At 43.5% G+C, this 27,448-nt stretch overlaps 1 protein-coding gene across 1 annotated transcript in view; it reads right to left on the bottom strand.

The window, feature by feature from the left end:
• Positions 1 to 27,448, bottom strand: part of grin3bb (glutamate receptor, ionotropic, N-methyl-D-aspartate 3Bb) — a 64,670-nt gene that overhangs the window by 19,588 nt on the left and 17,634 nt on the right. Inside the window, exon 2 of the mRNA XM_004557037.4 lies at positions 3,022 to 3,662. Coding sequence (XP_004557094.3) covers positions 3,022 to 3,662 — 641 coding nt within the window. The remainder of the gene's footprint in view (positions 1 to 3,021; positions 3,663 to 27,448) is intronic.

Genomic DNA, 27,448 nt, shown 5'->3' with positions numbered 1-27,448 from the left:
GGTACCGGTCCGTGAGTCGTTTGGTACCGGGCCACAAAAGTTGAGGCTCAGGTGTGAAATGTATAGTTTTCAGGGTTTTTATCGGTTTTCAGCGTTATTTTGTTATCGTTTTTATCGTTTACTCGGTTTTCCTTGTTCTTTTCACGTGTGTTATGAATAAATTTTATTTTTTTCGGTACCGGTACTAGTTTTATTTTGTTGTATTTATCCGCGACACCTTAAAGGCCGGTCCATGAAAATATTGTCGGGCATAAACCGGTCCGTGGCGCAAAAAAGGTTGGAGACCGCTGCTCTTAATTGTTGTGACACGTGTTCGAAATGCAGGGAGGTGCGCTCGATTTGCCACACGGAGCAGCGCAAGAGTAAAGCACGAGGGAGGGGCTAATAATCGGCTCAGTCATTTTTAATGATCGTTGAAAGCCCAGATCGTAATCGAGATTAAAATTCGATTAATTGAGCAGTCCTAGTTTGTGGGGCAACCGTGGTTCAGGGGGTTGGGAAGCTCATCTGTAACCGGAGGGTTGCCGGTTCGATCCCCCTGCTCTCTCTGTCCTGGTTGTTGTGTCCTTGGGCAAGACACTTTACCCTACCGCCTACTGGTGTTGGCCAGAGGGGCCGATGACGCGATATGGCAGCCTCGCTTCTGTCAGTCTGTCCCAGGGCAGCTGTGGCTACAACTGCAGCTTTCCTCCACCAGTGTGTGAATGTGAGAGTGAATGAATAGTGGCATTGTAAAGCTCAACCGGTTTTTAACATGAAGCGCAAGGATCCGATCCCCCCTGTGGTGCGTCATAAAACTAAGGCACTGTGTGTGTGTATGTGTGTCTTCCTGCTGATCACAAAGTGTCATCTTTCCTCACCCTGTATATGGTGTAATCCCTTTAACGGTCCACCATACACAGGCATAGGTGAGGCCATAAAGGGGAGGAAGTTTACTAAATAAGAAAACAGAACCTTCACATAGGATGTGTCTGCAGTTAAACACTATAGCCTCCCCCACCATTCTACATGTGGGGGAGGAGACCAGAAGAATATCTAAACATACAGTTTGAAACAAGGTTTACAAATTTAAGTACAATATAGACAACTATTATCAAAATCAACCTAACAACTACCTCTGGTTGTCTCGTTCCTTCATATTTTTGTTTCTTTCTCCTTCGATGATAGCACAGGTATGATGCTTTATATCTTGAGTCTGAAGGCGCAGAAAGTAATTTAAATGTTCCTCATTCACACATGAACGCATGTAATTTCTCCTCTCCTCCGCCTTTGGCTTAGTATGTATGTGGCCGGTCTCTTGTCACCTATGTGCAAAACCATTAGGCAGACGGAAGATGTCCTTCCCAGCCAAGGATTCAAATATGGTGGAACATGGCGGATTTCGCAAACTGGCAACTGCTCGTGTGCATATTTAATAGATTAATCATAAGTCTATGTGTTAGGTTACTGATAGCTAAACTTATCAGTTTTTTGGAAGTTACACATTAATCTATTTAATAGAAAAATACTTTACTCATAAATATATCTTAAAGAATGTCTGACTGCACCTTCAAAGTCTCTCAGAGTAATGAGAAATGCTGGCACCACTTTGGATCTCATGTTCAGAAACACACCTTTGGTTAATGGCAGCAACTGGTTCAAATACATCAATGATCCCCATGAAAGAAACATTTTGGTTTCCATCAACACATTATTCTTCTGAGGCTGCTGGAGGTTAGAGAGTGTGAACTGTAATAAACTTCCTCATAAATAACAGCTAGATCCAACATGTTTATTTCCAACACACGTACTGTATATATGAATATAAGGCAGTATTAATATAAACTCCTCCTGCCTGCAGGTGTGGATGGTGTAATCAAATTCACCTGGTTTTTCCATCAAACAGTTGCTGGAGCTGAATCTCAGTGCTGACAGTAAAGCTGAAATAACTCATTAAATCTACCATAAACATTAATTGCTGCACTACTTTCTAATTATGAGAAGAATTCATGTTTAATTCTGAGAACAGAGTGATGTATCCGTTCCTTTCAGTCAGAGCAGCTTCAAACATGAGACACACAGAAGGGTGACACTGGTCTGTCGATGAGAGCTGTGTTTTATCTCAAATGCTGAATCTGGGACGATCTTCGGCTGCATTCGAGCCTCTCTGTACAGTCTGCATATTGACGCCTACCTCTGCAGAGGCTTTAATCCTGTTACAGTTTCCTTCTTATCGGCTCTGCCTCCAAACGAGCTCAGCTGCTGTGTTTGTGACAGCCTCCTTTGTTTCAGCAGTGCTTGCTTCATAGTTCAGTCACGTTCCAGAAGGTTAAAGGTCATTTATCACCAATAATTGATAAATAGGGGTCCAGGAGTCCAATGGGGCTTTTAATAAGATTGTAATTCCTCTGTAATTAATGGAATTTGAATGCATTTCAATGCAATTGATGGAACTTCAATGCAATTGCATTTTACAGTACAGTAGAGACAAACTATACTGTAGTTAATTTTAAGTACTGCATAATTTCTTGGTTATTTTGGAGAAAAACAATATTTCCCCATCTTGCATCTTAAGCACACTTTGCTTTTCAGGGCTTGGGTCGTATTATAAAGTGTTACTCAATGTTTTTTAATTAACTTGATAATTAAATAAAATTATTTTGTCTCCGTAAGGGAAACTTCTAAACCATCAGCATGGCAGACTGAGGCACAGACTGATGAAAAATGATTTCTTCTGTGCTTTTTTTGAAACAGATTTACATAAAACTGTATTAAGTATGAAGAGTCAAAGCTCTAAATGATCAGGCCTGCTCCATGTGACTACCTTACTGTAAGTCTTCAGCTTCAGGTGTGCTCTAAGATGAAGTCCACCTGGTCCTCCCTGTGAATCCACAGCTCTAAGAACACTGGGAGAGTAAAATCTTTTCTTTGGGTTGTGATGTTTTTTGTCCTTGCTTAAATAGCTATGAAAACATCAAATCGAGAAAGGTGAAACCAATTCTGTGATGATATCTAAACTGAGAGACTAAAGTGTCCTCTTACCTGGACAGGTACTGTCCTGAGGTCAGCAGCTCGTGCTTGTTGGGTTTGTCGTAGCAGTTCATCGTGTTCTGGATCAGAGCCAGGTCTGGCCTCACCGCAGTCGCCGCAGCAACAGCCCTGGTGATGAGCTGCAGGGCGTCTCTAACGTAGTAGTCAAGCGGTTTCCGTTCCACCTCACCGTAGGCCAGTAGGCCAAGCGGCAGCCCGATGGTGTGCAGCACGTCGGGGCTGAGCGGCTGACCCAGCACCCAGTGTACCATGGGTAACGTCAGGCCCAGGTCCTGGGCGCTGCGCAGCACAGCCGCTGCGCACTGCGGGTCGGCCCCGAACAGCAGCACTGAGGCTGGTGAGGCTTGGTTCTGCCGGAAGTGTCGAGACAGGAAGTCGTGGATCTGCGTGTCATCGTGAGCCAACTGCGTCAGGTTCAGCAGGGCTCGCAGGTGCCAGGTGACTCTCCTGCCGCCCTCCCACGATGCACTGCTGTGATGGTCTAGGAGCTGCAGAAGACCCCGAGCCTCCTCCCAGCCCCGACACAGCACGGCGGTCCCCTCCCGCCAACCGGACCGCTGCAGAACAGTCAGCAGCAAATCAGACAGACCGGACTCTGGAACACCCGTCACCATCTGCAGGTGGAACTGGTTCTGGAGGAGAACAGTTTTAGAAAGGAGAATATCAATCAGATCAGTCAGTCCTGTTCGTGTCTGGAAGTTAAATCTGTTACTAAAGAGCAATGCTCCACAAACCCACACAAAACCACCAAGAAACAGCTTCCTGTTTCAAACCATCAGAGGAGAACATCAGAGAACAGACTCTGGTTTACATGTTCAGTTGGTCTTGGAAAAAAAAATCTGATATGCTTTTATTTCTGAAGTGTGAACAGATTGTTAGTGACATGAAAACTGTGAACAGATTCCTACGAAGTCCTCACAAAAGTTTATACATGACACACAAAACATACAGCAGAACATACATTCATTTAAAACAGCTTCCTGTGGGTTGAAGCAAACTAACGGAGGAGGGCACCTGTGCTGCTCATTTCCAGCTCCACCTTTTGATTCCTCTGTGGCCACTTCACATGTTTCCACAAGACCCGAGTGTTACTTCAGCGTGTGCGTTTGTTTTTGTTGTTTACACCACATTGCCGGGTGTTCACACTGTAACATGAAGACCTCCCTGCAGGTGTGTTCAGGTATGATAATCAGTCCTGCCGTGACCTTTGAGCCAGGCACTCACCTCAAAGCTGCTGATGTCTCAGCTCAGGTGCGGCTGCAGGTGATCAGTTTATCACCTGCAGCCGCTGATGCTTGAAACCATCAGACAGCTGGAGGCAGATCAAAGAGATGCTGCACTCTCTGTTGCTACGGTGATGCAGGACACGTCCTCTGTCCGTCACTGTGACGATGCACTGACAGGCGGAGCTTTAAGGATTTGAAGTGTCAGACCTGCGAGAACAGAAACGTTGGATTGGCCGTCAGGTCGACACCTCGCTTTACTGCAGTTCACCTCCAAATACGCAGCAGCATGAGGTCACCTGAGGTCACCTGAAGTCAGGACAATGTTTGGTTTTGAACAGATAAGGTGTCTGGGTACACTGTGATGTCATTTCCTGTTTTTACTCTCAGCAGTTTCAAAGGACCACGAAGAGTTCATTTTAAGAATGTTTAAGTTTGAGGACTGTGGCCACGCACACAGTCACACGACGTCACAGATCAGAGACGATCCTCGCTTCAGAGCCATGAGATCACAGCAGAATAATTGGGTTAAATCTGAGTTGAGACACCTGAAATCAAGAGGAGGATGAAGAGGAGAAGGAGACAAAAGCAGTTTGCTCAGGAAGATGATGATGATGATGATGATGATGATGATGATGATGATGATGATGAAGAGCCCAGTGAATATGCAAGTTCCTGAGCTCCAGAAAGTTTTGTGCGGACTGCAGCATGAAACGTTTCCTGAGGAGAAACAAAAAAGCAGCTGATTTTACTCGTTTCACTCCCAGAATAAAAGCAGCCCTACAGGGTCTACCTGTCCTAGGGCATCATGGGAAATGCAGGAAATCACAGATGGAAGCAAAAGGGCCGTGACGCTTGAATTTTTAAAACGTGAACTCGTAATCCTCGGAACAAAGGGTCATTTCCCGTTCCCGATGGGATCAAATTGTCAGTCCTCTCAACTGCATCTGGAAACGTTTCTGTGTGTGTGTGTGTGTGTGTGTGTGTGTGTGTGTGTGTGTGAAACACACTGTGTAGTGTTTTTCGTGTTTGTGAGTCTGTGTGATGTTAATCGCAGCTGCACAGATTTAACCACTGGACCACTGGATGTGTGTGATGGAGGAACAATGAAACACACACACACTGATCTGCAGTGTGCGCACAAACAGGCTGTGATTTAAACTTAGATCACTCTGAGCAGAATGCTGCTCGCTTCTTCATTTCAGAGGTTGTCAGGATGTCAGATGTTCTTCCTTTCATGAACATTTTGTGATCTCAGTACAGAAACCACAATATGAGAAAGAACACTTAATAAAAACACTAAATATAAACGTCATCGCCTCTAACTCAGACATTTGTCCATGACATTCGCCTGGGATCAAACGTATCTGGGATAAACCTGGACCCGAGTTTTGATCTTCTGCTGAGCCTGCAGGTGCACCATGAAAAACTCATGAGACATCAACCACCAATGAGATCCTGACGCTGAGCTCCAGGTGCTAAATAAATGTATTCAAACACCTTAACACTGGCCGAGTGTGTTTCAGACTACGTCTACACTAATCCAGATAAAATTCAAAACAACGTTTTTGTCTAAAAACACTCCGCGTCCGCACTATAGTTTTCAGGGTTTTTTTGTTTCCGAACAGTTGTTCATCCACACTGAAATGACAGAAAACACTTACATTGCTGTATTGTGCATGCGTGAAACGTAAGACAATTCGGCCTGCCTCATTTCTGTCTGCGGTTTATTTACTTTCTGCCTCTTAGAAACGTCGCGGCAAAATGTCGAGAAAAAAAGAACCACGTTTTTTAAATGGACTGACAATAGGACTGTCAAAATTGAGACCAAACAAAACAACTGCTGTATAATGCTCTCCACTATCTTAGTTTAGTTGGTCACATGACTGCATCATATGACTAAAATGCATCATTGTTTTCGAAAAGCTCCAGGTTCACAGTCCACACTGTGACGCAAAAACCAAATGTATCCGCTTTGGAGAGCGTTTTCAAACACCTCCGTTTTCCATGACCAAAAACTCCATCTCAGGGTGGACTGAAGGTCAAAACTGAGAGAAAACGATACGTTTTCAAACGAAAACGTTTAGTGTGGACATATTCTCAGTGTTTCTGACTCACCTGGATACAAGTGGTATTTTTCAGCACGGAGCTGCAGCTCTCTGCAGCTTCTCCACCTTTCTCCAGGCAGTGCAGGTGCTGGTGAAGCTGAAGTGTTAACTCTGAGGTCTGTTTGTTATTTTGGAGCCGTCAGGCTGTCGGCTCCCTGCAGACTTAAATGAGGCCATCCCGGCATTTCTGACCAGCCGTTTGGATGATAACTTGTCATCCTACAGGAGAACTGCGAGAAGAACAAACCTACCCTCTCTGATTTACAGAGTGAAACCTGAGATCATCTCCTGACAGGAAACACAGATGAGACCTTAAACACACCATCAAACTCTGAGGAGTTTCTGTTTCGAAAGCTAAAGCTCACCGAAGAGTCGCTAAGACCAATGTGAATGTTTCATTATTCAACTGAGCGTTAACAGCAATGCGGAAGAAAAACTGTGACGTTTTAGGTGATGGAGATATGCAGCTGCTCCGAGTCTGAACAAAGTCAATCAATAAAACACAGAAATGAGATCAAAGCACACACTGAATAAAAGATGAAAACGAGGAGATAAAAAGACAGCAGAGATGAAAGATTCACAGCTGAAACACAAACTGAGTTCATTTACAGCCAAACATTAGAAACCCACATCTGACTGAAGCTAAACATAACAGATTCAACAAGAAGCATCCACCACAGCGACAAAGCAGGAAGCAGGACGGGTCGCTTTACAGAGGAGCTGCTGAGAGAGTCTCAGATCATTCTGCGTTTCACCGAGGAAGGCGTTATTGATTGTCATGTGCAGCAGAAAGAGGAGCATCATCAGCATAGAAATTAAACTTTGATGAGGAACACCCAGCCTGAACTTGGTCCTTTCAGAGAGGATGGGGGAAAAAAATCTTTCTAGCATTCTGAATTGACCCACTGCAACATCGAGAGCTGGCCAGAGGAGTGATGAAGCTCAGGACAGCCTTTTTTCCAGCCAGCCAAAGCAGAGTTTTAGCTTTGGGGGATAAAAGACATGTTTTTACACATGTCAGAAATACATTTTCAAGTACTTTATATTGTGCTTACACCTAACCCATAATCACACAGTTTAAACCAGGGTAAAAATGATGTGGTAGACTCAAAAGAACAACACAAATCAGTAGAGTGTCACAATGGGACACGCCGCTAAGGAAAAACGAGGTAAAAACTAAACTAAACCTACACTGGGAGCAGCTAAACGACTATGACATTTAGAACATGAAACAAGAATATGAAATTGAACAGGAACATGTGAAACATGAACGTAAAGAAAACTAAATCTGACGTGAGTATAAACTGTTTATACAGTTTAGGTTATAGGTTTATACTGTATTATATCAGTGTTGACACATCAGTACTTAGACGTGGAGCAGCATTGGCGCCTGTGTTTGGCTTTGCCGCCACTGCTACAGCTCATTGGAGGCGACAGTGTAGTTTTTCACTGTCGTCACTTGTTGTTTGCAATATAATTTTTGCTCTTTTGTATTCTGACTTTGCTTCTGCTGCTTTAATTTATGATCGGGATACACTGTTAAACATTAAAGACACAATGGAGAGCTACTGTGACAGCTGGGACAGCTACAGAAAAACGTTTCCTCCTCCTCTGGTGTGTTCCTCACCTGATTGCGTGCTACTGTGAACAACCCGCGGCATTTCTACCCTCAAGAGACGAAAAAGAGGAACGAGGGCCGGCGTCCAGGTCCAACGTTCGCTCTATAATGAACAAATCATTTATTCTAAATGATTTTTTTTTATTAAAGAGTCTCTAGATTTTATGTGTCTGACTGAGACGTGGCAGCAAAATAAGGATTATTTTGCTGTCCACTTAAATGAAATCTGCCCGTCTGGCTGTTCTCTCATTGGAACTCCGCGTCTTTTAGGACGTGGTGGAGGACTTGCTGCTGTTTACCAGGACAGACTCATATGCAAACTGATGACCTCGGGCTTCTTTTCTTCATTTGAGTCACAGATGATGAAGGTGGGTTCTCTGAAAACCTTTTACTGTATTTTAATCTATTGACCTCCTGGACCTGCTGGGGCCTTTCTAACTGAATTTAACGACCTTCTGACATTGATCATTAAACTGGAGAAGGTTGTAATATTGGGAGACTTAAACCTTCATATTGATGACACTTCCTGTAACACTGCTGATGAGCTCATCACTATCACTGAGTCTTTTAACTTTAAGCAGCATGTTTCCGGCCCCACACATACAAAGGGCCACACTCTTGATCGTGTTTTCTCCCTGGGTTTAAATATACATGATGTATGTGTGGAAGATGTCCATGTGAGTGACCATAGTTGTATATTCTTTAATTTGTCATTTTACGTGGATCCTTCACCTCCTAAATTGATGATCCAAAGGCGGATTATAAACCAGGATGCTGCTAGAAGGTTCTCTGCCATGTTTGTCCCTTGAATGGCTCAAAATGATATCGATTCACTTATTTTGTCTTTTAACAATCAATGTAAATCTATTTTAGATACGGTGGCACCTCTGAAACTAAATGTTGTCCATTCTTCAAATTTCTGTCCTTGGATAAATGAAAATATTTGAAATTTTAGGAGATATTGTCGCAGATTAGAATGTTTATGGAAGGCTTCCAAGCTTGAGGTCCATAAGGTACATCTCAAGGAATCAATTTTCTCACTTAACGACATGATAAAAAATGCCAGAACGGAATATTTTGCTAATCTAATAGCTTCAAAAAAGAAAAATCCCAGAGTATTGTTTGATACAATTAAAAACATTGTCTCTCCTGACATTCCTCGTGTACCAGTCTATACTAAATGTGATTGTAATGACTTTTTAAACTATCTTGTTAATAAGGTTGCTGCTGTCAGGTCTAATATTTCTCCATCATCCTCTCAGTATCACACTGACACGTTGCTTACCTCTGATATCTGGTCCTCTTTTACTCCTGTTACCTTACAGGACATCAGTGCTCTGCTTGGTTGAATGAAACTGACTTCAAGCCACCTTGATGTACTTCCTCCATCATTTTTCATTAGTGTGTTTGATTCTATTGGCCCCTGTATTCTGGAAATAATTAATACTTCTCTTTATACTGGCTCAGTTCCCAGCTATTTTAAACAAGCTATTGTTGAACCAATATTAAAGAAACCAAATTTGGACCCATCTCTTCCAAGCAGTTACAGGCCAATATCAAAATTACCATTGGTGTCAAAGATCTTGGAAAAAACAGTTGTAGAACAACTTAACTTTTTGGAGAAGAACAATTTTCTGGACATTTTCCAGTCTGGTTTCCGCAAATTGCACTCCACTGAAACCGCTTTGCTTAAAGTGTCTAGTGACATTCTGATGGCAGCAGACACTGGAGAGTACACTGTTCTGGTTATGTTGGATCTCAGCTCTGCTTTTGATACTGTTGATCACAGCATCATGATAAATAGGCTGAAGGACTTGTTTGGGATTACTGGTGTTGTTTTAAAATGGTTTATGTCGTATCTATCTGAGAGATCCTTTACTGTCTGTATGAATCATGTGTTGTGGGAAACATCAGTTCTGCCTTCTGGGGTACCTCAAGGATCTGTTTTAGGTCCTATTCTCTTTTTGCTGTATATACTCCCTCTAAGCCAAATTATCAGATGTTACAATATTTCATCTCTATGCTGATGACATTCAGTTGTACTGTTCTTTCAAAGCTTCTGAGTTTTATAAATTGTCTTGTTTAAATAATTGTCTGTCAGAAATCAAACAATGGTTAAATGACAATTTCCTTCAGTTAAATGCATATAAAACAGAAACTTTGATTATTGCACCTGATCACATGCTCTCAGAAATTAGGCAGCATATCAGTTTTTTAGACCCTTCATTTCAGTCGAGTCTCAGAAACTTAGGTGTTGTATTTGACAGTTCGATGTCTCTTGAGAAACAATCTAAACAACTTGTCCAGAACTGTTTTTATCATTTAAGAAACATTTCTAAACTCAGACTACTGGTGTCAAAGGCAGAACTTGAGATGATTATTCATGCTTTTATCTCTTCTCGTTTGGATTATTGTAACGGTCTTTTTACATGTCTCAACAAATCAGCTCTGGATCGCCTTCAGTCTGTACAGAATGCAGCGGCAAGACTTTTACCTGGTACAAACAAGAGGTCACACATTACTCCAGTTTTGGCTTCTCTTCATTGGTTGCCAGTAAATTTTAGGGTTCATTTTAAAATTTTAGTTGTAACTTTTAGAGCTCTGCACGGTGAAGCTCCCCAGTATATCTCTGACCTGTTGAAACCTCATGCTTCATCCCGAGCACTTAGGTCTTCAGGTCAGAGGCTACTGGTGGTCCCACGTACTAGATTTAAAACACGTGGGGATCGGGCTTTTCAGGCACTGGCACCTAGGCTGTGGAACTCTCTGCCGTTGTCTTTACGCTGTCTAGACTCCACTGACTCCTTTAAAAAGCAGCTGAAGACATTTTTATACAAACGGGCTTTTAATTAATTTTAACTTGTATGTCTGATCTTATTGTGAAGCACTTTGTGATTTTTATCTGTGAAAATGTGCTATATAAATAAATTCTACTTACTTACTTAAACAAAAAGATTCTGTGACATAAATAGACGACCCGTCAAAGAACAGAAGGAGACTTAAATACACAAGAGGGTAATGAGGGAAGTGGGAACACCTGGGGAGACACAGCTGACACGAATGAACGTGACGCCACAGGGGAAGTAAAACAAAACACACTGAACATGGAAACACCAGACTCTCGAAGTAAAACAGGAAACATGGAGAGACGTTGACATGACGCATAAGCTTGACAACATGAAACACGCAGACAAGAAACACATGACAGACTGACACAGAAGACAGGAAAAGACTCACAAACACAGGGACATGGATGAAACCTAAACTAGACTAAAGACAACTAAATTCTAACTAAAAAATAGCACAAGAACTTAATATATTTCCAAAATAACATAAGAAACCAGTTTATCAGTTTATATTTGAAGGTGGTTAGCTCTATAGTGTCTAGTGGTTGGAAATCAGCAATGCAGGTTGTGAATTATCTGCTTAGATTTTGCTGAATTCACTTAGTCCAGAAAGCAGCAGCAGGTTCAGTTCACAGCCACACAGCTTCTTGTTCCTGCTGTTGTCAGCCTCATCACACACCTGATAGAGTACAGTTCATCTGGTTTGGTCTGTAAGTTACTGACAGAATCCAGAAAGAACAATCACAGGTTGACAGACGAGCCTACCTGTAATCTGCAGACATTTGCCTCACTTTGAGTCGATCGTAAGGTTTTGGTGGATGTGATGACTCTTCTCAGGGCAGCATGCTGGAGATGCCATGAGGCTGATATAAAAGATACCCAGGTATCAGCTCAGTCTCCTTTCATGTTCTCAGGCTCACGTTGTGTTTAACTGAACATCAGAGTTTTGTGTGTTTCAGGCTTGTCTGAATGAAGCCATGGGATGAAAACAGTTTGATCCCTCTGACCTCTGTCTCTCTGGGAAACTCCAGTGGGCTTTCAACAGTTGGCTCTGATCCCTGTCCCCCCACCCGGATCGAACCAAGGCAGCAGCGCAGATTAAAACAAAGCCCGCTGTTTCCCCCGGGCTTCGTGCTCCGTTAAAGCATGTTTTATCAGCTACGCTCAGAGCTGCAGCAGCCTGTCTCTTTGTCCTGAGGAGCCTGAATGCATTGTGGTTCAACAACAGAAACACATCAGCACTGGGAGGAAAACAGAGGCCGGCGGCCCCAGTCCGACCTTCAGAGAGATGACATGCGGTCGACAAACTTCTGCTGCACCCAGTAAACAACGATTAGCAATAAAAGTGCACAACAGGTCCAGTTCATTTTATTGATTTCTGCAGCCACTAGCCATAGCTGTTAGATGAGGCATCTTGATCATCACCTTCAGCTCAGAGGGTCCTTCTTCAGTTTGACCGACTGATCTGCACTGATGTGAGGGAAGGAGACTGGGCTTTTGACCTGTGTAAGTCTTTTATTTCTGCCTCATACGCTCCACCATCACTCACAATCATTTCACATGTCATTCAAACTAAACGGCTTCTAACTCGACCCTTTCACACACGACAACATGACAAAGACAAGAAAAATCTGAGACAGTCGAGCAGGCAAGTGTACTGGGAGAGTAATGACCTGATGGGAAACCAGAACATAGACAGGAAGTAAAACTAGCAAAAATAAAACAGGAAATGGTGAGTCTCTTTGGGTCATATTTCAGGAGACAAGTTTATCTTCAGCATCACTTCTCCCTCTGATCTGAGACCTGATTAAACAAAAAGTCAGCAGGTGAATGTTCTACACAGCAACCTGAGCTCGAACTGAGACACCAATGAAGCTTCATGAAACAGTTCACCTTCTGCAAGAACCATCAACAAGCTTTAACCACAGGGTTCCTCACAGAGAGGCATTCAGGAACATCAGTTCAGGAACTGTTCAGACAGTGGTGACTGTAAATAATGGCGGTTAAATAGAGCGACTGAGTAGATGACAGAGTTGATTTTTCTGTTCTTTCTGGTGAAAGAAATGGAGCCAATCAGTCTAACGAGCTCTCTCTCTCTCTCTGTGCTAATGTTGCTGGCTCGTCCATGACGACAGATTTATCATGTCACAAAATGCTGAGTCGACCAAGAGATGAACTCATTCTTCTGAATTACAGTGAGCTGAAAGGTGGATTGGTTTAAACTGTTTACAGCTTGATTTAATACATTTATCCGAGCGCCACTGCAAGAACCGTCACAGGTTTTAGTTGGAGGAGCGGCGCTTGGCTCGGAGCTCTGTAGCATCGAGCCAAAAGTGTTAAAGATGGATTTGAGAGAAATTGTTCTGTATCAGTACACTGCAGTAAGAAGCCCTGCTGGCTGTCAGTGAACGCCCCCTCGGTGTGTTCCTGTTGGTCCTGGTCTGAGGCCCTGAATCACACTGACTGCTGCGCAACATTCAAGCCAGAGATGAGCTGATGCAGTAACACCGAGGAGTATTTAGAGCTTTGCTGCAGTAAAAGTACAAATGCCACAGAATGAAAATACAGCAGTACAGGTCACAGTCCTGGGTAGGAAAGTTCTGTCAGCGTTCAGTTTTGTGCTTTTCTAAGCGCTTAATGTGCACTGATAGATTATAGAAAGTCAGGCTGTTTTCAGTTTGTGAGGTTTCCAGCTCATCCAGAGATTTTTAAAAAGATTAGAGTGGAAAAATGAGAAAGTGCACCTCACAAACAATGCTGGACTGGATTTAAGAGCACAGTGTTCACCTTTGACCTCTTTTCTGTAAGCAGGTTTGAACCAGATGCTGTGAGACTGCAGACCAGTAATGTCTGCTGAGGTTTTTATGCTATCACAGACTGTATATAAAAGATGGTGCCACTGCGACATCTCCTGGTGTTCTCTCACATTGAGCTCTCACATTGGGTGTTGATCCAAAACTTTTCCTGTATTCGCAGAACTAACACAAGCTGAAACTTGGCTTTATGCTTTGTGTGAACACACCATCAGAGATAGAAATCCTAGAATTTCAATCAGAACTCGAACTCAGCTTTCTTGGATGGTCTGTTACTACAGTAACCTTACAGCAGCCATATTATTGGCCACATGATGTTATTAAAAATACTCCAAAAGGCTCAAACAGAACAAACACAGGCCAGAGGTCCAGTTCAGGTGAAGACAGCAAACAGCTAGCAGCTACAGCCACCTGTGTCACCATCCACCTGTCAATCAAAGAGGCCACACCCCTTAATAAAGTTTATACAGGTGAGTTATGTTATGGAAACATTCTCTCCCTGTGCAGTTGTTTGAAGAGGGAAATTATCTATAGAAACCAAAGCCCCAGAAGCTCCAGACAAATGTAAAGTGAGATTATCCAACAGGAAGTATAGAATAGAGTAGAATAGAGTAGAATAGGCTTTTATTGTAATAACAACAAAATTATGTGTGCTCCATGCCATCTGTGCAGGAATAAAATATAAATAGTAGACAGCAGGCATACATAACAAACAGGACAAATATATACAATCAAGAGCAAAGGCACACAGTGGAAAGCAAAGTGCTCGGAATCAGTGCAAAGAAAAAGAAGACTGAGTAGTCCGCATGTGAGTGGCCTGAGTGATCGGGGTTACTCAGACTGTGGGCACCCCTGCCCCTAACCCTAACCCCAACCCTTAACAGTCCGAATGGCCCAGGGGAAGAAGCTGTTAGTGAGTCTGGAGGTGTGGGATCTTACTAACCTAAGTATTTTGTGCTATAGGGTCTACCTTACAATATAAAGCGCCTTGAGGCAACTGTTGTTGTGATTTTGCGATGTATAAATAAAACTGAATTGAATTAGAATTATGGAAGGAAATCAGCTGACGCATCAGCTGATGTGTGCAGCTCTGAGATCAGCCCCTCCTTTTACACTGTCATGGCTCTGCCCATTTAACCCACAATCTTCAGCTCCACTCCAGTGTTTTCTACAGTCATTGGTCCTTACACTCTGCAGCGCTGAGCTCTGATCTATTCCAAGGTTTATTGGCGAGGCAGGGAAACTTCCTGTCTCATTCTGAGGCCTCATTTCACTAAAAGCTCAGCAGACCCGAATCCAGCGCCTGATTGAAGGGGACAAACGGATCAATGAGTCCCCCTGGCTCTCGCCGAGTCCACATCCATCACATCGGCTGCAGAGTACATCACGCTGTCGCTGTTTACATTCTACATTAGGTAATCACTGCCCCACCAATCACATGGGCCCACAGCCAGATGGATGTCGCTGGCTCCAGCTCATCAGGAACAGGTAACAGATCAGATCTGGGTCAGCAGCTTCGAGCAGGAGGAGGTGCTCCATGTGCCGCCACCTGCTGATGTCTGAGGCTGGGTGGACGTCAATGGTCAGCCGCCACCTGCTGATGTCTGAGGCTGGGTGGAGGTCAATGGTCAGCTGATTTTTACCTGGAATTAAAGGGCTGTTGCATGCTGGGAAAATTTAGCAGCCAGGTAGGTAAGTCTCAGCAGACACACACACACGTACACACACAATGATTTTGCAGCATCTGATTGGATGAGCACAAATGAAAACACAAAGAAAGATGTAACTTATATAAACCTGAAGATGTGACAACACGACTGAGACAGAGGGTAGGATCCGAATAATTAGGAACTGAGAAGTCAGAGACAAAACCAGCTCCTCTGACCAATCAGATTTCAGGAAAGTGTCATCATCCCTCACACTCTGGGAGTCAGAGGATCTGAGGATCCTGATAATCATCAGGAGGAAACACAGAAACTTTATTTTTCTTGTGGCTACAAATTTAAATAAACTTTTTTGTTCCAAGAACTTAAATATCTCACTGTGAACTCTCTCTTTGATAAATGTACCGCACATGCTCACAGACTATTTAACTCTGGGATTACGTATCGAGCATAAAACGTTCATGTGACCTGCCTCCTGCACGCTCTAACCAGGAGCTTCCACAAAACAAAACAAACCAGTGAGAGATGCCGTCCTAAAGTGTTCTACCTCTTAGAGAGCTCGTGAAGGAGCACAGCTTGAGACAAAGAGCTGATTTAAACGAGCTTGCTGTCAACACTGTTAGGATGCCTGGGTCGTTGACCCAGGGTTTTTGAGTGTATGATATTATTTATATTTTCTAGTTTTTTGGTTTCTTTGAGTTCTGTCTCATGGTTTATGTCTCTGTCTTCTTTAGTTGCTCTGTCTCCCCTATCACCTGCATCCCCTTGTCTAGTTCGCGTCTATGTGTATCCTTAGTTCCTATATCCCCGTGTCCACTCAGTGTTTGTGTCTGCCCTGGTCCCACGTCTCTGTTCCCTCTGTAGTGCCTGCATGTGAGTCTGTGTCTTTGTTCAGTCTGTGTTATGTGTTTCCTGTTTTACTTTGAAGGTCTCAGTCTTTTCTCAGTGTGTTCAGTTTACGCTTCTTTGGTCTCGTCAGTTCTGATTTGTCCCAGCTGTGTTTCCCTCCTGTTACTCATTTCCTGATTGCTCCCTCTGTGTATTTAAGCCCTGTGTTTCTTAGTGTCTGTGTCGCGATCTACTGTTTTCTTAGCTGTGTGTTCTGTTATTCCTCTGGTTTAAGTTTGTTTTGAGTTTTTTCAGTTATGTTATATTTTTGAGTACCAAATTAAAGCCTTTTTGAGTTCATGTCTGTCTCCGGAGTCTGCACCTTGGGTCCTATTCCTGCCTGCACACAGCCACACCTAACAAACACTCTGTCAAAACTCCATCTCCTAACATGACTGACTGTCAGATACATTTTTAATCTGATCAGCTCAGGAACCTGACAGAAGGTAAAAAAATGAAACATTAAAAAGGTTTCAGACTTCGACCTGCAGCTGTCTGTTTTTCTGGTAAAATAATTTAATTTATATGTTGCTATTATCACTCTGTGACCGCAGCTCACAGTGAAGATTTAAGCTTGTCTCCTGTTGCTGCCACACTGCACTCCAGTTTCCTCTGTCCTCGCTGTGTAACGCTTTCAGCTGCTTTTTGTTGTCACTCAGCTCAGACTGATCTGACTTCCTGTGAGTTTTCCTCTTTGATGCTGTCAAACTCTCATCCAGTCTGAATTATTGATGATGTGTGACGCCTCCTGGTGATTACGGTGCTCTTTAAAAAAAGGCATCGGGCTTTGGGATGATGGTGAGTGGATAGTTGTAGTGTTTCTGGGTCTGTGAGCTGATGGCTGAGGTGAGAGGCAAGGTGAAATTTCAGCTGTACTGTGACAGATGCATTAACTGCTGCAGCATCACCTCATTTGACGAAGAGGAGGCAGATCAAAGAGGAAACATCTGCAGGCTGAGAGGATCCAGAAAAGAGTTTAACTCTGGGGATGAAACCACTGCTCTTCATCAGTTCTCAGAACCAGCAACATGAAAAACTCCAGCAGAGATACCATCACACCACAAAATGCAGCACACGCCAGAGATTCCCAACCAGGGTTTATTTCTGCAGACACCGAGGAATGTGTAAGGGGGAATGAATGATTCAGTGAATGTGAGCAAGAATAAATTCCAGATGAGACGCTGGTTTAAGGCTGATATTTGTAGATTTACAATAAGCAAAAAAATTCCTTTGCAGAGTCAGGTTGGTGTGGCAGAAGAAAAGGGAAGCTGCCCCTTAAATATCTAAAAAAAACCTCAGACAGCATTCCCTTGGATGTGAAGAGCTCCTCAATATCAGTTTATTGTTCTAGTTTGAAATTCTTTACATCCAGCTGAAACCTGCCTGCTCTCAGACTCAGACTAAAGGATCAAAGTGTAGAGGCAGCCGAGAGCAAACACAGCTAACTCTGCTGGACTGATACCCACTCATCCACTTCTAATCGATCAACCCATCTTTCACTTCTCCACTTCAACACTGTTGGTGGTGGAGCCTATCCCAACTGCTGAGTCTCCAGTCTGTTGCAGGGCTAACACACAGCGACAGATGACCATTGTCTCTGATTAACTCCTATCACAGGTCAGAATCAGGTAACCTGACCTGCTGTCTTTCAACTGTAGGAAGAAGCTGGAGAATTCGGAGAGAGCCCATGGACAAACAAACAGAACTGGCTTGTGGAATCAAAACCAAACGCTTTCTGGTGTGAGGCCACCATGCTGACCATTGTGCCACCAAAACAAGCAGTATTTATGAAATCATGATAATAATGAATTACGACTTCTGGTGTGGCGGTAGAGCAGTATGGTCGCATAAGTACAGAGCTCCCGTAAGCCAAGTAGATAAACTCCGCTAAAACACGAATTGAAGCGTGAGACAAAACAACTTTGGAAGATGAGCGGAGGGACGACAAAAGCAAAGAATAAAAAAACTACGGACACCCAAGGTAAAGACATAAAACATCCGAACAACGAGGACCTGAAGCTAATATGGCCGCGTTTCAAAACGGACTGGATTGTATTAGCAAACAAATTCAATCACTCCAAAATGAATTGAAATCAGACTTCACAACGTTCAAAGAAGAAATTACTGGCCAAATGAGACACGAACTGTCTAAATTCAAAGAAGACATCGACCAGAAGTTTAAGAGCATGACTACAGAACTTAAAGAACAAGAAGGGAAATTAGAAGCTGCGCTGACGCGCACGGAAGAAATAGAGACGTGGAGCCACGAGGCCAATCAAATCCTGACAGAACTAATGAGAGAACAAAAAGCGATGATGACCAAATTGGATGACTTGGAACTGCGATCCAGACTTAACAATCTGCGGATCTACGGAATACAAGAGGGACCCTCTGGGCTGGGACCCGGACCGGGCCTCGGGGGCTTGGGTCCTGGTTGGTGTGTTGCCGGGGTTGTGGGCGGGTGGGTGCATGGGGGCCCAGCCCTGGAGCAGGGTGCCGCCGGTGCGTCGAGCCACCTGGGGGGCTCTTCAACTGGTGGGGGAGATTGTCACATCTTGCAGGAGCTTTCCTCTCCTCAGGAGCTCCCTCTGCAGGAGGGGGAGATACAGGAGAGGTGGAGGAAGATCTCAGCCTGGGTGTTTATTGTCTTATGTAGTCTGGAAGATGAGTGGATGGTGGGGTGGGTGCAGTTTTCTCTGTGGTGGGGTTGGGTGGACTGTCCCGGGCTCTGTGGGGCCGGGCGGCGCTGCTGCACTGGGCCCGGTCTGGATGGGCCTGGGCCCCCTTTCCCTGGCGGGTCGCGGAGTATGGGGGTGCCTACTGGGGTCAGCGGGGGAGCTGGCCCCAGGGAGGGGTCACTTGCCCCTCCCTTCCTTCCCTCCCCATCTCCAGCTGCCTCCCTCTTCCCGCTCCACCACAACCACCCACACATGCAGGGCCTTGGAGTAGGGGTATGTCACCAGGGTGCAGAGGAGGCTACCCCCCCCCCCCCCCCCCCCTCTGTCCCCTTCTGGCTGCCTCTGCCTCAATTTTATCCCACAACTTAGACATTCACATTACTCACACTCTCATTAAACATACATATAGGATCTTGGGGGTGGGCACGATACACGGAGTCCAAAGTACCATCAGGGTGTACACCCCACCCCTGGCATCGTTGCCCACCTCTCAATTTTAAATACACGTAGACATTGAGGGCTAGCAGGAGGGACCATGCGCTTACCTGCTGCTCTCTGGCAGGTAGCTCCAAGCCCTCCTGGGTTTTAAATGCACCTTAGAACACACATGCATCAACATTACAATGAGCGGGTGGAGGGAGGTTTGGAGTCTTCTCTCACCCCCATTCTCTGCGACCTGCTGGAGCAGGGGGGCTAGGACTAGGAGGAGGAGTTGGCCGTCCGACTGCGGTCTGGAGTGTGGAGCCTTCCTGCTGCTGCGGAGTCGGGGCGGTCTGCCTCCCCCCACCGCAGGGAAAAGGGAAACACCACCTGGGTCTGGGTGCAGTTCCCCCCTCCAGGGGCGGGGGCACCTAGACCCGGTTTGTAGAGTACGCTTGGGGAGTGTGATCGTGTGTACAACGTCTCTTTATGTCTGTCTCCACGTTGGTTGAGTGTGGAGTAAGTGCATATGAGAGCATGAGGGTGGGAATGGATGTTTGTATCTGTGTGTGCCTGTATGTCTGTGTCTATATGTCAGGTTGGGTGTCAGGCGCCACCTCTCTGGGGACATCTCAGGCCCTCCAAGGTTTGGAGGCCTATCTCCCCCTACCACCACTTCCCCTGCCAGTGGCGGACCCCCTCAGACATCGGTGCGTTGGTGGTTCTTTGTGTCCGGGGATGGGCGTCCAGGTACACACCGGCTCACTCCTTGGCGGCCGCTTATCGGGGCCTGGAGCCTGGGGCTCGCTCGGGCCACTTCGGAGGTGGGGTGCCCCCGGCCTCTCGGCCTGGGGCTCGGTCACTCAGGCGCAGCTGGCTGCCGGCGGAGCTCACGGGCGCGTCACTGCAACTCCCCCTGGCTTCTGCTCCGCGGCTGCTGAGTGAGCCCTCATCTGGGACTCTCCTCAGCTCTTTCCGGGACAGTGGCGCGGCTGCCCCTCTGTTGGTCTTCCTTGGTCTCTTGTGTTCTGGGGGCCTCTGGATGTCGTGAGTTTTGATCTCCTCCACACCTGCTTCACGCCCTGGAGGACGGGGCTGTGGCCCCCCCACACCCTCTAGCAGATCATTACATGAAGGAACCTTTTAAAAAACAAAAAACAAGCGCATCCATGCTCACAGGTGTACACACGGGTGATCACACCCACAAACTACACCCTTTTTGGCTCCTACCTCAAAGCACACTGTGTTCTGTTGATCTTATGTGCTGCACAATAATGTTTAACATTTAGTATTTACTGTCATATTCCCATATGTCATTGTGATGTTGTTTATTCTATTACTCTTGTTCTCTTCTGCTTGCTTTCTTTTTTCTTTCTCAGCAGGTGATCCAGGTGATTGATATATGCATTTTTTTTTTCTCTGCCCGTTCTGTTGGTTTTTGTCTTTTGCCCTTCTCCCCCGTCCCTCTTCTCAGCTGTTTCTCTTTCCCTCTTTCTTTCTCCCCTTCTTTCCCCCAGTCAAGTCTGTCCCGTATTCAGTAAGTGAAAATAAAATAAACAATAAAAGGTGAATCAAATGGACCATTACGGCAAGGCTGGGATGGTCAGTTTGGTAAAGTAAATCCGTTGGGCATCTTTCTTTGCCTTTAGACAACAATTCTGATGGTAAAAGAGCCAAACGGGACAGGCCAAAAAAAAAAAAAAAAAAAAAAAAAGGAATACAAGAGGGAGCCGAATCTAAGGCAGAATCGCTGACCCAGTTTCTGGAAGCCTGGCTCAGAGAGGAGCTTAATATTAACATCAACCTCCAGATTCAACGCGCACACCGAGCATTAACCCCGAAACCGGGGTCAGTCGTTGTCAATTTCCAACAATTCACAACTAAAGAGATGATACTTAAAAAGGCATGGGAAAAGAAAATGGTCACTCTGGACAGAAGCAGGGTTTATTTTGACCACGACTACTCGGCGAGAATGGTGCAAGAACGTAAAGCGTACGTGAATATCAAAAAGATATTAAAGAAGGAAGGCATCCGCTTCCAGACTCCTCTCAGCAAGATGCGAATCCACTGGCCAAATGGAGTGAAAACTTATGGCAACGCGGAGGAGGCTGCTAACGACCTGCAAGCGAGAGGATACAACGTGGAAAAAGGGATAAACAGCCGGGAGAGAGAGAGCGCCGAGGGACGTCTGTCAATCGGGTCAGCGACATGGAAACCGGTCCGGCCCACGTATGCTGGTGTGGCTAGCAGGCGAGCTCGAGAGAGACTTCAAGAATTTCAGCATAACGATAACCATGCATGAGAGGCGTATAGGGAGACGTATAACAACAAGATGGATTCACGGTGTGTCTGGTAGGATTATATGGAAACACAAAGCTGGCTAGGGATGGACAGTACACAATAATGACTAGTATGAGTGTGACAATCTTTCAATCAAAGGGGGGCCCTTTCAATATGAGAGACATACCCCCCCAAAAACAAGGAGAGGAACAACAGGTGGGGAAGGTGGCTGGTACCTCTTTATTGAAGTCCTCTTATCTGTACATAGTTAAACTAAGTTGTAACTTGTTGATGAAAATGTTTTGTTTAAACAAGGGTTCAATGGAGTGCCTGTGGGGTCTCAAAAGATAGCCGGTAGATCACAAAAGGATAATTCTCACTGCACATGAAGAAATAAAGTGTATGTCCTTAAATGTTAATGGAATCTGTAACCCAGTTAAAAGAGCCAAGATTATGACTAAACTGAAAAAGGAGAAGACACAGATAACTTTCCTACAAGAAACTCATTTATCAAAAATAGAACATGAAAAATGTAGGAAATTTGGGTTCAAAAACACCTTTTACAGCTCTCATACAAACTCTAGGAAAAGAGGGGTTGCAATTCTCATAACTAACTCCCTTAAGTTTCAATCTCACAAAGAAATAAAGGATAAGGAAGGTAGATATGTCATTGTCAAGGGTGTGATTAATCAAACAATGGTCACATTGATGAATGTGTATGCACCCCCTGAGAGTAATAAGGAATTCTTTAAATTGATTTTTGATATTCTTGTGCTAGAAGCAGAAGGTATATGCATATGTGGAGGAGATTTTAATGTGATATTAGATAGTGACTTGGACACAACCAGCCTGAAGAAAAATAAAAATTCAATTCCAAAATTAGTAAGATATACATTGGAAGACACTAACTATTTTGATGTCTGGAGAGCTTTGCATCCGCTACAGAGGAATTATAGTCATTATTCAGCAACACATTATGTATATTCAAGAATAGACTACTTCTTTATGGAAAAAGGGAATAGAGATATAATAACAGATTGTTGGATTGGAGTGGCAGATGTGTCGGACCATAGTGCTATCTACTTAAAAATCTATCTTAAAGGTAGACCAAAAAACACAATATGGAGATTAAATGTGGGGCTATTAAACAATAAATCTGTGGTAGAACAAATACAAAAAGATGTCAAAACTTATTTAGAAGAAAATGACAATGGTGAAACCGATCCAATTATTCTATGGGACTGTTTGAAGGCAGTTATACGTGGGAAACTAATCGCAATATCAAGTAACCTTAAAAGAGAAAGAATGGAGCAATATAATGAATATGTGGATGAATTGTCACAATTGGAGAATAAACACAAACGCAAGGTAGATGTCAAGATACAACAACAAATGAAAGATATTAAGAAGAAAATTAATAATTTACTCTTATATGAAATGGAAGTAAAAGCAAGATATGTAAAACAGAGCTACTATGAATCAGGCCCTAAAGCTGCACGGCTATTGGCAAGACGTTTAAAAAAACAACAGGCAGAAACAACAGTCAACAAATTGTATAATTCTAAGACAAATGACACATAACCTAGAAGAGATAGAAAGTATCTTTACCGATTATTATAAGGACCTGTATCTACAAAATGCACCTACTAATAATGGCCTAAATGATATTAAAACATTTTTAGACTCCTTAGATCTACCCTCTATTGGAACAATACAAAATGATCGCATGACGGCACCAATAACGATAGAGGAGATTCAGAAAGCGATTGGAAAATTACGAACAAACAAGGCACCAGGCAGTGATGGGTTTCCTGCCGAATGGTACAAGAAATGTGGAAAAAAATTGATACCCTTACTCCACCAGACTCTTAATTGGACTCACACTAAACATGTGATTCCCCCCTCTTGGAGGGAGGCAATTATCACGGTGCTGCCAAAACCACAAAAACAAAGAGAATACTGCCAAAATTACAGGCCTATATCGGTGTTGAATGTTGATTATAAAATCTATACTACAATCCTATCAAATAGGCTCCAGTCGTTTATACCAGACCTGATAGATGAGGACCAAGCAGGTTTTGTCAAAAATAGACAGGCACAAGACAATATTAGAAGGACCCTACACATACATAAAGACAAGCTACCGGCTGCATTGATAAGTTTAGACGCAGAAAAAGCCTTCGATCGAGTCAGCTGGGACTTCCTGTACCTAACCATGGCAAAGTTTGGGTTCACTACGAAATCAATCCAATGTATTAAATCTCTCTATGACAAACCGACTGCAAGACTAAAAGTTAACGGCTCATTGACAAAGACATTCCAACTAGAGAGAGGAACTAGACAGGGTTGCTGTTTAAGTCCAACCTTATTTGCCTTGTATATTGAGCCATTGGCACAAATGATTAGACAAGACGCCCTAATAACAGGAATAGAAATCAATAGACAAGAGCATGTAATTAGTCTGTTTGCTGATGACGTGTTGATAGCCCTCAAAAACCCCACAAACTCTTTTATGCAGCTTACAGAAATGTTAGGAAAATTTGGTACGCTTTCTGGCTACAAAGTAAATATACTTAAAACTCAAGTTCTAATGTTTAATTGTATACCAACTCAAAATCTTAAGGAATGGGAAATAAAGTGGGAGGCAAAAACCCTTAAATATTTAGGTATAAATATAACCAAAAACTATGCCAAACTATATCAAAGTAACTGTGGACATATAAATTACAGGATAAGGCAGGATATGGAAAGATGGAATACATATCCGTTAGGATTTAGTGACAGGATAAATGTGATAAAGATGAATATCTTACCACGATTGCTATATTTATTCCTCAACCCCAATTCTCAGAATGGGATAAGTATATATCTAGATTTGTCTGGGAAGGCAAGCGGCCAAGGGTACGATACACTACTTTACAGCTTACTAAGGAGAAAGGAGGAATGTCGCTTCCTAATTTAAAAGAATATTTTCGTGCTGCACAGATACGCCAGATAACATATTGGTGTAGTGATGATTACGGGGCTCGCTGGAAGGATGTGGAGCTCTCCACACTCAATGTCCCAATTCAAACAAACATGGGTATGAAAAAGACCCCTGAATACGTAACTAAAGACCAAGATAGGAACCCGATAATATCCTTTACATTAAATGTATGGTATGATACAGTAAAGGAGTTCAGGATTGGCAAAGAGCTTGGTTTGCTAAAATGGATAGCCTTCAATGAAGAATTTAGACCAGGAAAATTGGATCTTGGTTTTAAAAATTGGAATGAAAAGGGAATCACAGCAATTTGTTTATTAATCAAAAAAGGAGAAATTAAAAGTTTTGAAGAATTAAAACGGGAATACAACTTAAAAAACAAGGATTTTTTCAGATACTTACAGGTGAGAGATTACTTTAATAAAAACATAAAAATAGAGGAAGACAAAATCCATCCTATTATAAAAATAATTATACTGGCATATAAAAGTGTTATTCCAAAATCAGTGTCTACCCTATACAAATGTTTGATGGAATCAAGACAGGAATCAACTGTATATGTTAAAGTAAAATGGGAAAGAGAGCTGAGTGAAGAAATCACTGAGAGGGTGTGGTATGAAACATGGAAAGAACATAAGAATACAACTCACTCATTGAGGTGGAGAGAATTCATCTAGAAAAATCAAATTCGCTATTTTATTACACCTAAGATTAAAAATAAACAAACCAATACACAACAACAATGTTGGAGGCTGTGTGGATGGGATGAACCAGACCATACACACATTTTCTGGAAATGCAGAAAAATTCACACTTTCTGGGTTAAAATTCACTCGGCTCTCTGTGATATATTAGGTTATATTATTCCTAGAACCTGCCTTGTTTTGTATCTAGGGTACTTGGAAGGTACTGTAGATGTAAAGGATTGTTACCTGGCTAAGATTCTCCTTTTGGCAGCAAAGAAGGCCCTCACCAAAAACTGGCTTAAGACAGAAACACCAGGAAAGCATCAGTGGGTAGCAATTGTGGAGGACATTATGGAGATGGAGAACCTTACATATAAACTGAAATTAAAGGAAGAACGCTTTTTGAAGGACTGGGGAAAATGGTTGACGTACAATGCTATATATATATATATATATATATATATATATATATATATAGCATTAATATAAGTATATGTATGCAAGCATGTGTGCGTGTGTGTGTGTGTGTGTGTGTGTGTGTGTGTGTGTGTGTGTCTGTGCCTCTAGTCTGCATGCCAAATATCCCCAACACACAGAGACACACACAGACAGACAGTTCAGGTCTGTGCTCAGACAGTTTGAGAATTGGTTCATTATTTTCTTCAGCTTTCAGATTGGCTGACGCCATCAGACGGAAACCCCCACAAATCCCCTCACTCACACACACTGATTTGCTGTCTCATGGGGACATCCCATTGACATAATGCTTTCCGTAGCCGCTTACCCTAACCATCAAAAATGAATGCCTAACCCTAACCCTTACCCTAAACCTAACCATAACCAATTGTAACTCTGACACTAAAACCACATTTTGAGTATGAAAAATGCCTCCAACCCCATGGAGACCTGGATTTTGGTCCTCACGAGGGCTGTTGGTCCCCACTGAGATAGTAAGAACCCGTACACACACACACACACCACACACACACACACACACACACACACACACACTTCTTCTATTAAAGTCCAGCAGCAGCTGAAGAGGTTGATAATGAAATCTGTTCTGTTCTCTCTGCTCAACTTCTGATCAGCCTCCTCCTCCTCGCCCCTTACTCCTACCCCCCTTTCTTACCCTCCTCTTCCTCACCCTTCATACCCTCCTCCCTCTGTGAACTCTTTCTCTCTGTGTGGAAATATTAATCTTTTCATTAACAGAATTTAATTGCCAGCAGACAGACAAGCGAGTGCAGCAGCTTCAAAGCTCATCAATGGAAAATAAAAAGATTTTTCTCTCGTTTCTCTCTTTTAACTGCGCTCTCTGAGGTTTCCACAAAAAAGCTACGCTGCTGCAATCTCAGGGAGGATGTCTCTTCAAAGTTGAACAATCATCTGGATCCAGTGCTCCACAACAACCAGTCAGCTCTCAGCCAGGAAAACTCGCCCAGAACAGCACGACTGATCCTGAACCGGGCCAGTGCTATTGTGACTGTAGGACCAGCCACCACTTGTGACTGTCATTGAACATACAGCCAGCACTGTGGTTATTCTGCCCAATCAGAGCTTGAGGACGGACAGGAAGATGATATAGGAGAGTCGGTGCTAGGGCTGCTGGGAAATTAGAGCATTCAGCAGATGTATGCAGTGATGTAAACCATGGCCTCCAGCTTAATCCGAACCAACTCCATGCAGCTGCCAAACCAAGTGCTCAGATGATGGGGAGGAAAGGAGGCAGAGCTATGATCCCAAAAATCTAAAGTGAAGCATCTGTTTGTAAAATGTCTTTGAGTACAATGACACATCCGTAATTCTCTCTTTTAATAAAATTATTTAATTTATTGTTGTTCCTAAGGGCACAGAAACCAAAGACGTGTAAGACTATCAGTTTAATCTGGGCTTCACTTTAACACAGTCACTGGTAATCTCCATGTCAGTCACAGCAAAGGCTCAAAGGTAAAGGTAATTTTGACTCACAAACAGTTTCGCGGTATGATCGTTCTATTTCATAATGAAAGATCTGTAGTGGATTCCAAGTGTTGAACCTGTATTTGGTTGCTTCTTACTGAAACTCTCAGCACGAGGTCCACAGAGATGCTGTTGAAGCCATCACTACCCTGGAAACGCAAGATAGTCCAACAGCAGAGCAGAAACTTTAGGAGAGCCCAAGTCAGCAAAAAGAATGAATACACTGAGCATCTTACCAACAGCAACAGA

The sequence above is a fragment of the Maylandia zebra genome, linkage group LG23 (genome assembly GCF_041146795.1).
Source record: "Maylandia zebra isolate NMK-2024a linkage group LG23, Mzebra_GT3a, whole genome shotgun sequence".
NCBI lineage: Eukaryota > Metazoa > Chordata > Actinopteri > Cichliformes > Cichlidae > Maylandia > Maylandia zebra.
This window is presented reverse-complemented; position numbering and strand designations above follow the sequence as displayed.